Source organism: Molossus molossus, unplaced genomic scaffold, assembly GCF_014108415.1.
Source record: "Molossus molossus isolate mMolMol1 unplaced genomic scaffold, mMolMol1.p scaffold_m16_p_1, whole genome shotgun sequence".
Classification (NCBI taxonomy): Eukaryota; Metazoa; Chordata; class Mammalia; order Chiroptera; family Molossidae; genus Molossus; species Molossus molossus.
Window position 1 is genome coordinate 189,865,139 of NW_023425344.1, and position 14,514 is coordinate 189,879,652.

The 14,514-nt window shown below is 39.2% G+C and overlaps 1 protein-coding gene across 5 annotated transcripts in view; it reads left to right on the forward strand.

Annotated features, from left to right (window-relative positions):
• The window catches only part of TMOD3 (tropomodulin 3), an 81,867-nt gene that overhangs the window by 52,162 nt on the left and 15,191 nt on the right, over positions 1-14,514 (forward strand). For all 5 annotated transcript variants that reach the window (XM_036263894.1, XM_036263903.1, XM_036263926.1 and 2 more), the window contains 3 exons: positions 249-371; positions 1,680-1,769; positions 12,853-12,983. In XM_036263894.1, coding sequence (XP_036119787.1) covers positions 249-371; positions 1,680-1,769; positions 12,853-12,983 — 344 coding nt within the window. The remainder of the gene's footprint in view (positions 1-248; positions 372-1,679; positions 1,770-12,852; positions 12,984-14,514) is intronic.

Genomic DNA, 14,514 nt, shown 5'->3' on the forward strand with positions numbered 1-14,514 from the left:
TCATAATTACTCCAAAAAAGAGCCTGTTTATATTTTCACAAATGTGAAAATTTCTCAATTTTTTTATTCCAACTTTTATGATCACTGGAAACTTACAAATGCATATTGAAGATGAAGTGAAATTATTATATGTCAATCTTGACTTTTTATTTTAACTTCATTTGCACATACTTTTAATACTTTTTGTTAGAGCAAAATGGTAACAAGTTAATAGCAGTAATCAATTAACAAACCACTTTATTTTACAGGGAAAATATTTATCCCTAAACAGAAACCCATACAGACTTTCACAGAAGAAAAAATCTCTCTTGATCCAGAATTAGAAGAAGCTTTGACAAGTGCTTCTGATACAGAATTGTGTGACCTCGCAGGTATGTCCTAAATACACATGAACGTGTGAATGGGTGTGCAGGGGAGGGAGTGCTAGCACACACTTCTGTGCATTATGCAAATGCTTCCTTTGCCTTGAAAAGTGCTGTTGAGTCGGTGACCACACAGTTGGCTTTACTTATTAGACTAAATCTTACACAAAGGATTTCCTTTTTTAATCTCTCAATGGTGGAATTTTTATTAACATAAATTTTTATGTTAATGGAATTTATTGTATCATTTGACTTCTTTTCCCACATTGCCCATTTTGAAAGTCTTTATAAAAATGTTTCATCAGCTAGTGCTCAGCTAGAAGCTGTCCCATCTGAGCACTGAAAAAGTGTCGCCAGGGTCAACTGCTGTCCATTTTATCAGAAAGATCCCAAGGTGGGTAACTGGAAGCAGACGACAGTTAGCCCTGAGCTGTATTCACTACTTTCCCAACCTCTCTGACCACTCTAGACCTCCCTGTTATTTTCATCACTGCCAGTTCCTTATAAGCACCAGTAGCTACCCCCACCTACTCCCACACACACCCATTTTCCTAGATAGAAAACATGACATGTGCGGAGATCTTAGTCCCAAATAATTCCAGGAACTAACGTGTTTGAAAGAATCAGTGATGATTCTTTGGGAAGGACCCAGGAAAAGGACAGTCAAGGTGTGCGACAGCCAGAGCAGGTGTCTTATTTCTAGGGGTGGTGAGGATTGATGGATTTATAAATTCATCAGAGTGGAACGGGCCAGGGGCACACTGTAGCTTCTGCTTCATGTATGCAAAAGGGCATCAAAAACCAAATTTATTCTTCCTAAGTGTCATTTTTGGGAGATGCTACTTTAATCTTAAATATGAGAATTCAGCAGTACTTTCAGTATTCTACTCTTAGCTAAAATACGAATATAAATTAATATGAGAGTTAACCAATGTAAAATAGCGAAGGTTAAGTTGAAAATCTGCCTTCTATCGCATTATGTTGCTAGAAACCTTGTGAGAAGGATGAACAGCAAAATAAATCATTTCAATTATTTTCTTAGCCACGTGATGGAGCTAAGCATAGATTTGCTAAATTTAAGGTTAGGCTGGCTCCAGCCATGTGTCTGAATTCAGAACAGTGGGGAGATGAGAAGGAGAGTGTAGGTGATTTTTAATCACGTTATCTCCCCTTATTTGGTTGCAAAATCTGCATTTAATTGAGTAGGAAATGTTCAGAGAATGTTAAAATCATTGATAGAAATTTTTGGTTGTAAAACTAATTATTTATGTTTAGAACTGATGGAAATAAAAATAACTTTCTTTTCTATCTCTATAGCTATTCTTGGGATGCACAATTTGATAACGAATACACAGTTCTGTAATATAGTGGGAAGTAGTAATGGTGTCGATCAAGAACATTTTTCAAGTAAGTATTTACAGTACTTTGTGAATTTCAATCTTTTGTTGAATATATTTTGTTTTCTCCCTGTATCAGCTTCAGTTGTATACATACCAAATGTTATGTATATATACTGTAAACCTGAGATTCTAGTTAGATGATATTGATATAGAAAACCATTAAAAATGGAATATTAAGTATTTTATGCTTAATGTGTCAGCAAATGTAATAGGAACTACTCTCACCTCATTAATAATACTAATGTTAAACATTGTAAATGCTAATCAAACTTGGCCTTTATTAACCTTTTTTTAATTGATTTTAGAGAGAGAGGAAGAGAAACATCAGTTTGTTCTCCCACTTATTTATGCGTTCATTGGTTGCTTCTTGTATGTGCCCTGACCATGAAGACCTGTAACCTTGGCATATCAGGACAACACTCTAACCAAGTCAGCTACCCGGCCAGGACTCTTTTTTCAATGTTACTGATTTTTTGAGAATTCTACAACAATGCTGACAAACTACATTATAAAATCTGATTTCAGGAGAAACCATGCAACTATTCAACTATCCAACCAATTCAAACCTTTTATTCTGATGTAAAGTATTAATAGCCGAAAGCAGAGCTTTTTAAAAAATTCATGTATAGGAGCCCTGACAGGGTTGCTCAGTTGGTTGAAGTGCCGTCTCATACACCAAAAGGTCTCAGGTTTGATTTCCAGTCAGGGCACATGCCTAGGTTGTAGATTTAGTCCCCTGGGGCACTTACAGGAGGCAACTGATTGATGTTTCCCCCTCACATCAATGCCCGCCCCCCCCATCTAAAATCAATTAAAAAAAAAAAACATATCCTTGCCTTCTTCGGTTTGGCTCAGCGGTTAGAGCGTTGGCCTGCAGTCCAGAGAGACCTGGATTCGGTTTCCGCTATGGGCACGCAACTCGGTTGCAGTTTGTCCCTGGTCCTGGTTGGTGGTGCGGGTGGCAGCCACTTGATGTGTCCCTTCACATCGATGTTTCTCTCTCTCTCTCTTCCTCTCTCTCCCTCCCACTCTACCTGAACAAAAAATGGAAAAATGTCCTCGGGTGAGGAAAAAAATAAATAAAGAAATTATGTTAGAAAAAAACACAAAAAACATATCCTTGGGTGAGGACTAAAAAAACAACTCACGTATAAGATGTTTTAAAATTACCAAAGTAGAGGATTCCAAAATGGCGGCAGAGTGAATGGAAGCTACACAGACTGTCTCCCAGGACCAAACTGGAATTACAACTAAAACACAGACAAATCGACGGGAAAACGCAACAGAAAAGCAGCTTGCAAGGACCATACAACCAGGGACACTGACTCGATCCTGGTAGGATTGCGAAGGTGTGAGACGGGGGCTGGGAGCCCACGGTTGGCAGCTCAGCAGCAGCCTTAGCTGGTAGCAGCGCCCTCGGGTTACACTCCCAAGCAGCTCCACAGCGCAGAGCCGGGACAGAGGCTAAAACAGCCACAGCAACTCACTGTGGGCTCCGGCAGAGGGAGGGCAGACTGCATGGAAACTCTGTGGGGACGCTTGGGATTTGGAGGGCACTCAGACCTTTTGCTGAGTTGCAGCCATGCAGGATGGTGGCCATATTGATCCTTCCCAGGGCTCTGGGGAGAGGCAGCAGCCCCTCCCTCGGAGATACAACCCCACCCTGTGGGCCATTGAAATGCAAATTGAGGCTCATTAACAACCGGCATCTGCCCTACCCTCGGGAAATCCCCTTACACTGAGCACCTGAGGGAGTTTTTCAATCAACTAACAACACAAAACTCTTCAAGTAACCTGAACTGCTAGCCTCCAGGCAAAAAGCTAGAGGATAACAGTACCATTCCTGGGCTAGCAATTCTAACCAGGAAAGTAAGACTTGACAGTGGTGTTTAACGTGGGTCCTCCCTCGCTCATCTAAACACAGGAGAGGGAGCCACAAACAGTAGAACACCAATACCCACAGGGAAAAGTTGGCAGGCTCCAAAGCCCACTGTGATAGCTAAAATGGTGAAACACAGAAATAAAAGCCAAATGAAAGAACAAGACACCTCCACTGAAGATGATATCTGTTAGGCAAGTTAACAGAGCTAGAATTTAGAGCCATGATCTTGAGGAAGCTCAACAGCATGAGTAAGGACATAGATATGCTGAAAATAAACCAATTGGAAATTAAAAACCACCAAGAAGAGATCAAGAGTGACATATCAGAAATAAAGAACACATTGGAAGGTCTAAAGAGCAGAGAAGAGGAAGCTGAGGACCGGATCAGTGAATTAGAAGACAGGGTAGAAAAAAAGCCAATCAGAAAACCAAAAGGTAAAAATGATTAAAAAACAGAAAGAAAACCAAAAGGTAAAAATGATTAAAAAACAGAAAGACAGCTTAAGAGAACTGTGGGACATAATAATATTCGCATCATAGGAGTCCCCGAAGAAGAAGAAGAAAATGAGCAGGGGTTAGAGAATATATTCAAAGAAATAGTGAGAGAAAACTTCCCTAATTTGGTGAAGGAAGAAGGCATTCAAGTCCAAGAAGCACAGAGAGCCCCAAGTAAGAAGAACCCAAACATGCTCACACCAAGACACATAGTAATTAAAATGCCAAAAATTAAAGACAAAGAATCCTAAAAGCAAGAAATAAGTAACAGGTTATCTACAAAGGAAACCCCATAAGGATCTCAGCTGACTTCTCACAAGAAACACTACAGGCCAGAAGGGAATGGCATGAAGTAATCAAGGTCATGAAAAACAAAGATCTGAATCCAAGACTGCTCTACCCAGTAAGGCTGTCATTCAAAATGGAAGGTCAAATAGAGCTTCCCAGGCAAAAAAAAAGGCTAAGGAAATACATTAACACCAGACAAGCACTGCAAGAAATGTTAAAAGGACTGCTCTAATTAGCAGTAGAAATGGGAAGAAAAATAGAACCACACTAAACAAAAAAGGCAATAAATAAGTACATATCAATAATCACCATAAATGTAAATGGACTGAATACTCCGATAAAAAGACGCAGAGTATCTGATTGGATTAGAAAGCATGGCTCATCTGTATATTATTTACAAGAGGCCCACCTCACAACAAAAGACTCACATAGATTGAAAGTGAAGGGATGGTAAAAAATCTTACAAGCAAACGGAAAAGGAAAAAAAGCTGGGGTAGCAATACTCATATCTGATGAAATAGATTTCAAAATGAAGACCATAACTAGAGACAAAGAAGGCCACTACATAATATTAAAAGGATCTATCCAACAGGAAGATAAAACCTTGATAAACATATATGCACCCAATATAGGAGCACCAAAATATATTAAAAATCTGGCTGGAGGACTTCCAAGGAGAAATTGACAGCAATTCAATCATAGCAGGGGACTTCAACACCCCATTGACATCACTGGATAGATCCTCTAGACAAAAAATTAGCAAGGAAATAGAGACTCTAAATGAAGCACTAGACCAAATGGATTTAATAGATATCTACAGAGAATCACACGCCAAAACTACAGAATTCACATTCTTCTCAAGTGCACATGGGACATTCTCAAAGATAGACCACATGATAGAACACAAACTAAATCTCTACAAGTTCAAGAAGATTGAAATCATATCAAGCATCTTCTCAGATCACAATGGCATGAAACTAGAAATCAATTGCAACAAGAACATGCAAAGACATTTCAACACATGGAGGCTAAATAGCATGTTATTAAACAATGAATGGGTCACCGAGGAGATCAAGGAAGAAATTAAAAACTCCTGGAAACCAATGAAAATGAACACACAGCAACACAAAATCTGTGGGATGCAGCGAAAGCAGTTCTGAGGGGGAAGTTCATAGCACTACAGGTCTACCTCAAGAAACAAGAAAAAATTCTAATTGACTGTCTAACCTTACAACTTAAAGAACTAGAGAGCAAACAAAAAGAAAACCCCAGAGCAAGTAGAAGGAAGGAAATAGTAAAGATCAGAGCAGAAATAAATGACATAGAGACCAAAAAACAATTCAAAGGATCAATGAAACAAAGAGCTGGTTTTTCGAAAAGATAAACAAGATTGATGGACCCTTAGCTTCACTCACCAAGAAACAGAGAGAGAACCCAAATACACAAAATCAGAAATGAAAGAGGAGAAGTAACAACTGACACCACAGAAATACAAAAGATCGTTAACAGCTACTATGAACAATTATATGGCAACAAATTCGACACTCTAAGCGAAATGGACAAATTTCTAGAAATACTCAGTCTCCCAAAACTGGACCAGGAAGAGATAGAAAACTTGAACAGACCAATAACAACTAAGGAAATTGAAGAGGCAATCAAGACTTTCCCAGCAAACAAGAGCCCAGGCCCAGATAGCTTCACGGGGGAGTTTTACCAAACATTCAAAAAAGAACTAACACCCATTCTCCTTAAACTATTTCAAAAAATTCAAGAAGAAGGAAGACTTTCAAACTCATTTTATGAGGCCAGCATAATTCTAATTTCAAAACCAGAAAAAGACACTACAAAGAAAACTAACTACAGGCTAATATCCCTGATGAACATAGATGCCAAAATCCTGAACAAAATACTAGCAAATCGGATCCAGCAACACATCAGAAAAATTATTCACCATTACCAAGTGGGATTCATCCCAGGGATGCAAGGCTGGTACAATATTCACAAATCAATAAATGTTATACACCACATAAACAAAATGAAGACTAAAAACCACATGATCATATCAATAGACTCTGAAAAAGCATTCAACAAAATCCAGCATCCATTTCTGATAAAAACGCTCAGCAATTTCTGAATAGAGGGATCATATCTCGACATAATAAAGGCCATATATGAAAGACCTACAGCCAACATCATACTCATTGGGCAGAAACTAAAAACATTTCCCTTAAGAACAGGAACAAGACAGGGATGTCCACTTTCGCCACTCTTATTTAACACTGTACTTTACGTCTTAGCCACAACAATCAGACATGAAGAAAAAATAAAAGGGATTTAAATTGGAAAGGAGGAAGTGAAACTCATTATTTGTAGATGACATGACATTATACATGGAAAACCCTAAAGACTCCATGAAAAATCTAGACTTAATAAGTGAATTTGGCAAAGTAGCAGGATACAAAATTAACGTCAAGAAATCAACGGCATTCTTATACACCAATGATGAACTCACAAAAAGAGAAACTGAAAAAACAATCCCATTTGCCATCGCAGCAAAAAAATTAAGATACCTAGGAATAAACTTAACCAAAGAAGTAAAGGACCTATTTGCAGAAAACTACAGGACATTGAAAAAAGAAATAGAGGAAGATATAAAAAAGTGGAAGCACATACCTTGTTCACGGATTGGAAGAATCAAAATCATTAAAATGTCCATACTACCCAAAGCAATCTATAGATTCAATGCAATCCCCATCAAAATACCAATGTCATGTTTCACAGAACTAGAACAAATACTTCAAAAGTTCATATGGAACCTAAAAAAACCCTGAATAGCCACAGCAATTTGAAAAAGAAAGACAAAGTAGGTGGGATCACAATACCAGATATCAGGTTATACTGCAAAGCCACTGTAATCAAAACGGCCTGGTACTGGCACAAGAACAGGCATATAGACCAGTGGAACAGAATAGAGAACCCAGAAATGGACCCAAGGCATTATGCTCAATTAATATTTGACAAAGGTGGCAAGAGCATACAGTGGAGTAAAGACAGCCTCTTTAATAAATGGTGTTGGGAAAATTGGACAGGTACTTGCAAAAAAATGAAACTAGACCATCAACTTACACCATACACAAAAATAAACTCAAAATGGATAAAAGACTTAAATGTGACCTGTGAATCTATAAAAATCCTAGAGGAGAATGTAGGCAACAAAATTTCAGACATCATACACAGCAGAATTTTCACTGATACATCACGTAAGGCAACAGAAACAAAGGAAAAAATGAACTCATGGGACTACATCAAATTCAAAAGCTTCTGCACAGCAAAAGAAACAACCATCAAAATTGAAAGGCAACCCACTGTATGGGAGAACATCATTGCCAATGATACATCAGATAAGGGGTTAATTTCCAAAATATATTGAGTACAACTCAACAAAAGGAAGACAAAGAACCCAATTAAAAAATGGGCAGAGGAGCTGAATAGACACCTCTCCAAACAGGACATACAAATGGCCAAGAAACACAGAAGAAATGCTCAACATCACTCATCACCAGAGAGATGCAAATTAAAACAACAATGAGGTATCACCTCACACCTGTCAGAATGGCCGCCATCAACAAATCATCAAACAAGTGTCGGCGAGGGTGTGGAGAAAAGGGGACTCTAGTGCACTGCTGGTGGGAATGCAGACTGGTGTAGCCACTATGGAAAACAGTATGGTGTTTCCTCAAAAAATTAAAAATTGAACTTCCATTTGACCCAGTGATCCCACTTCTAGGAATATACCCTAAGAAGCATGAAACACCAATTAGGAATAATATAGGTACCTTCAAGTTCATAACAGCACTATTTACAATAGCTAAGATCTGGAAACAGCCGAAGTGTCCATTAGTAGACGAATGGCTAAAAAAGCTTTGGTACATATACACAATGGAGTACTATGCAGCTGTAAGAAAGAAAGATCTCGCCCTGGCTGGTTTGGCTCAGCGGTTAGAGCATCGGCCTGTGGTCCAGAGAGACCCAGGTTCTGTTCCCGCTAAGGGCATGTACCTCGGTTGCAGTTTGTCCCCGGCCCTGGTTGGTCGTGCGGGTGGCAGCCACTCGATGTGTCCCTTTCACGTCGATGTTTCTCTCTCTCTCTCTCTCTTCCTCTCTCTCCCTCCCACTCTATCTGTGCAAAAAATGGAAAAAAATGTCCTCGGGTGAGGATAAAGAAAGATAGATCTCTTATTCTTTGAGACGACATGGAGGGACCTGGAAAGTATTATCCTAAGTGAAACAAGCCAAGCAGAAAAAGACAAATACCACCTGATCTCACTCATGTATGGAATATAATGAATATAACAGTCTGAGGAATAGGGTAGACCCAGAAACACGGAAGTAGAGTACAGACTGACAACCCTCAGAAGTGGTGGGGGGTGGGAAGAGATAAACCACAGAACTTGTATGCATGTATGCATAACCAATGGACATGGACAACAAAGCCCGGGATGGGGCGGGGGGGGACGGGGAGGAGGGTGTCAATGGGGTAAAAAAGGAGAAACATCTGTAACAAAAATAAAATTTAAAAAAATAAAAATAAATAAATAAATAAAATTATCAAAGTAATATATAGTTTTGTGCCACAGTTAAACAATACCTGACCTTGACAGTGTGGTTCAGTTGGTTGGAGTGTTGTCCTGTGCACCAAAGGGTGGTGTGTTTGATTCTTGGTCAGGACACATACCCAGGTTGTGGGTTCAGTCTCCAGTTCAAGGCATGTGTTTTTTTTTCCTCTCTTTCTCCCTTCCTTTCTCTCTAATTAAAAGTAATAAATAAATGAATGAACAAGAACTAAGTGTATAAGGTAAGAAGTAAAAGCACCTATTCATAGCCATTATGCCTTCTACTCCCAGACCCCAATCCTGTTAACAATTTGGTGTATACTCTTCAAGACTTTGTACTATGTTTAGATAAACTTACATATATGCATAGTCTGTTTACAAAAATGGCATCATACTTTGGATAATTTTTGTAACTTAATTTTTCTTTTTTATTGAATTTATTGGGGTGACATTGGTTAATAAAAGAACTCAGTTTTTCAAAAATAATACAGTTGGCTGATTTTTTGAATGCTGACTGTGGGCCATGTTCTGTGCACGGCTCTTGAATATGAATTGTTGTTATTTAATCCTTACAACAGTTCTATGAAATAGGTATTATTATTTATTACCCTTTATTTACGTGTAAGGCAGCTGAGATTTTAGAATGATTAAGTAGCTAACTTGAATGTCACAGAAGTCAGTGGTGAGGATTTTAACCCATGCTGTAGTATATAGTATATATCACTTAGTAACATACCATGTTTCCTGGTTAGTACATATAGAGAGAGCTACCACTTTCAGACATCTATTTGTGAATGTTCTGTGATTTGGCCATTCCCCTTATCTTCTAACTGTTCATTGTAGAAATGTTCGAGTATACATAATAGAAGAGAGAATAATATCTTCATTACCCAGCTTCAGCAGTTTTTAACATTTTGCGAACCTTGAATTATTCATCTTCTATCTCTGCCCACCCCTTCTACTTTGTTTTATCCTGGAATATTTCTAAGCAAATTCTCTTCATTTGTATTACTTTACCTATAAATATTTCCATATGTATCTCTCCCAAATAGAGACTTTTCTTTTATTAGAAAAATGTGTATTGATTTTTAGAGAGAGGAAGGGAGGGAAGGAGAAACATCAATGTGAGAGAGAAGCATCTGTCAGTTGCCTTCCTCAGGCACCCCTGCTGGATTATCAAGCCTGAAACCCAGGCATGTGGGTTTCAGGAATCGAACCAGCAACCTTTCGGTGCACAAGATGATGCTCAACCAACTGAGCCACACCACCCTTTTAACATGTCATTATCAAACTTAAAAATTAACAGTAATTCCTTACCATCTAATATCCAGTCCATGTTCAGATTTCCCCTGTTCGCTCAAAAACATCACTTCACAGTTGGTTTGTTCAAATCAGGATCCAAATAAGGATCACACAAATTGCATTTGGTTTCAGTTTTTCTTAATAATAGTTCCCCTCCTCAACCTCTTTCCCCCTTCATGCCATTTTTAAGAACCTGGGCTGTTGGTTATGTAAAATTTTCCACATTCTGGATTTGGCTGATGGCAGCCTTGTGGTATCATTGTGCAGGTTTCAGGTTTCTCTATCTCCTGTGTCTCTGTAAACTGTTATTTATTGTCTAGAGGCTTGATCAGATTCAGGTGCAGTTTTTTGGAAAGAATGCTTCGTAAGTGGTGATTGAATCACATTAGGAAGCATATCATGTCTGGTCATATCTCTTTGGGGAATGTCTTAAGAGTGATCAGTGTGTTAAAATTTTGGCAGCCTGATCCATCCATTTAAAGTGCCAGTGAACCTTTCATAACGGTTTCAGCAACCTGTAGACTGGATCCGTTATTTCATTAGGGAGCGGGGCTCTTGAGGTACATACATTCTGTGGAGTGGGGAAGGGAATCATTTGGCTTTTAGGAAATTTAAAATTGAGGAAGAACTCGTTCAGCTCTGCATTCAGTGAGGTAGCTCTTCTCCAGCCCCTTGATCTGCCATCTTGAAGAAGACTGCCCTGCCCTGGCCAGTTTGCTCAGCGGTTAGAGCGTTGGCCTACGGTTAGGAGAAGGAGACTGCCCTGCCGCACTTACGTGAGCGGGAGCCCTCTCTGTCCTGCAGCAGAGCTCTGTCAGGAAGGTCTTTGTATTGAACCAAATGCTGCCTCCTGCCAGTCTACACATGTTCCAACCCAGCCTTTCAGAACAACCTGAAATTTCTCTCTTCTACAAGATAAATCTGAAGGCAATGAGCATACTTAAAAAAAATTTTTTTTTCTTTATTGATTTTTCAGAGAGAGAGGAAGGGAGAGGGAGAGAGATAGAAACATCAATGAGAGAGAACATCAACTAGCCACTTCCTGCATGCTCTACACTGGGGATCGGGCCCACAACCTGGGCATGTGCCCTGACCGGGAATCCAACCGGTGACCTCTTGGTGACCACTGAGCCACACCGGCCGGACGAACATACTTTCTTTTACTGTATACTTTCAGGCTAAATAGATTTAGATCTCTCAACTGTTCTCAGGAAAATAATTTTCAGACCTTCATCTAAGTTGATCTGCTGCATGTGCGTGTGTGTGTTTGAAAAGAACAAGGTATTTTTAGAGGAATTTGTTGGATACCTTGTCTTAAGATGAGTTTTGCTCCTAAAAGATAGAGGAGGGCAGCCCTGGCCGGTTTGGCTCAGCGGTTAGAGCGTCGGCCTGTGGTCCGGAGAGACCCGGGTTCAGTTCCCTCTAAGGGCACGTACCTCAGTTGCAATTTGTCCCCGGCCCTGGTTGGTTGTGCGGGTGGCGACCACTCGATGTGTCCCTTTCACATCGATGTTTTCTCTCTCTCTCTTCCTCCCACTCTACCTAAACAAAAAATGGAAAAATGTGAGGATGATAAAAAAAAAAAATAGAGGAGGGCAGATGGGAAGACCCTGCCATTCTTTTCCATGTCAGTTGTTCTTAACATTTGTGGTCATCTGACTCTCTGAGAATCTGATGCTATAGGTGTTTTCCCCAGAAAATTTATCCATAAAAGTTTTCCTGTTATAGGTGTTCATAGACCTCCACACACACACCTCAAAGCAGATGTATCTCATTAGAGGGTTTAAGACTTCTAGGTCCTCTTTCAACTTTGCATAGTTGCGTCCTGCTCATGTGTGAGTGTAGTATACATGGTGAAGGATTGGGGATAGGAGTGAAGGAAAGAAGTAGTTGTTGGAGTTTCTGCCTCAGTAGCTCCTCTGTGTACTGTTACCTCTCTGTGTCTCCCCATTTCTTACTCCTGCTTGTCTTCCGAATAGAGAGTCCTCCCCCTTTCCTATTGTGTAGTATTCCCTGTCACCTTGTTCTTCTCATCGAGGCTGTTTCTTCAAGTCTGTGATTCACTGCCTTTTCAGTAATTACTAGCAGATCTCAGAGAAATCATGCAAGATAATAGATTTGATCATATTTGAACTTTATCTTCAACATTGCTAAAAATAAATGGGATCATTGGCCTGTGTTATCAAATGTATTTTAGTGGTAAAGATATCTTGTAATACACCAAGAGGCAGTAAAAATACTTGTTTTTGAAGGCTGCATATTGTAAATAAAATGTTGAATTGTCTTTGGTATATATTCAATAAAATTTTATTCGAGCACTTTATGTGTTAACACACAGAGGGTATTTTAGAAATTGTGGGTAAGAAACTTTAAAATAGTCCTACTGAGTGTGTGTGTGCGTGCATGTGGGCACACATGTGCTCGTGGTCTGTGTGTTACCAGGTTGATATATGCATCCACTGTAATAGTATCAACCACTGAGGCCCTTGCTCTTCTCACTGGTTACTGCAGATGTGGTAAAAGGTGAAAAGATCCTCCCAGTATTTGATGAGCCACCAAATCCAACCAACGTTGAAGAGAGTTTAAAGAGAATTAAAGAAAACGATGTTCGTCTTATTGAAGTTAATTTGAATAATATAAAGGTAGGTGTGCTAGGCAAAGTTTTGAATTGCTGGGTCAGGTAAATCCAGGATAGAGCTGGGCAGTTTTGATATAGTATAATTCTTTCTACTTGAAGGTAAAATTTTTGCTCCACGGATTCCTTCATATTTTAAAAATTAATGTGGCATTTTTCTGACTTGCTTTATAAAGACTATCACACAAAAATGTAAATCCTAAAAAAATAAATAAAAATGTAAATCCTACTGGACTGTCAGTGTAACTCTCTGGTTTTTAAAGTACTGCCTACTTTTAAGAGCATTTAGTCTTTTGGGTTTTGTTTTTTTAATCGGGTTTCTTGAGGTATAATTATATAAAGGAAAATTCTCCCTTGTGAGTTTTGACAAACCCATACAGTTGTACAACCACTAGCACAATCAGATGTAGAACACGGCACACCCCTTTGTCGTCATTCTCTGTCCCCAGCTCTGGCCTGACAATCACTGCTGTTTTCTTTCCCTGTCGTTTTGCCTTTTCCAGAATGTCGTATAAATGGAACCATGTAGTATGTTGCCTTTTGCATCTGGCGTTTTTCTGTTAGCATAATGCATTTGAGATTTATCCATGTTGTTGCTTATATCATAGTTGTTCCTTTGTATTGTTGAGTAGTATTCTGTTGTTTGGATATAGTGCAATTTGGTTTCCCATTCATCAGTTGATAGATGTATGGGTTGCTTCCATTTTGGGATGATTATAAATAAAGCCACTGTACACATTCACATGCAGTCATATGTTTTGCGAGAACATGTTTTCATTTCTCTTGAGTATTAAGTCTTGATTTATCTGAACTGAGGATAGAGGAAACATCTGGAAATTATAAGAACCTCGGGGAAAGACCTCTGCACTCCTTCAGTGGGTGTTCCTTCCTGTGAGTGGAAGAAAGCCTTGGAAAAAGCTAATATCCCTAGCTGATTATTAATTTTATTCATTTATTAAAAATTATTTTCATAAGTCTCTGTAAATCAGCAGTAATGATCTGAAAATAACCAGGCTGCAGGGAATTAAAGTCTTGGGACTGAAAGGGAAAATTAGTGCCTTCTAGAACTATTTCTTTTGGGAAAAAATTTTTTTAATCCTCACCTGAGGATATTTTTCTCCATTTTCAGATAGAGTGGGGATGGGGGGGGGGAGAGACAGAGAGAGAGAAACATCGATGTGAGAGAGACACATCAACTGGCTGCCTCCCATGCGACACCAATCAGGGCCAGGGACCGAACCACAACTGAGGTACATGCCCTTGACTGGAATCGAAGCCATGACTCTTTGGTCCACAGGCCAATGCTCTAACTGCTGAGCCAAACTGGCCAGGGCTATCTTTCCACATTTTAAGTAGTGTAGAGTTAATCTATCTTAGTACCTTGTAGTTTAAACTAAGGGACTAAGACCAGTATGTCATCTTCCTCATGAATCATACTCACTAGAGGTGGACTGCACATCTTTCTCTTTGTAGAAAATGGATCCACTTTGGATACTCCGGTGTTGACTTCTTATAATTTGAATAATTAAATGTAGAAT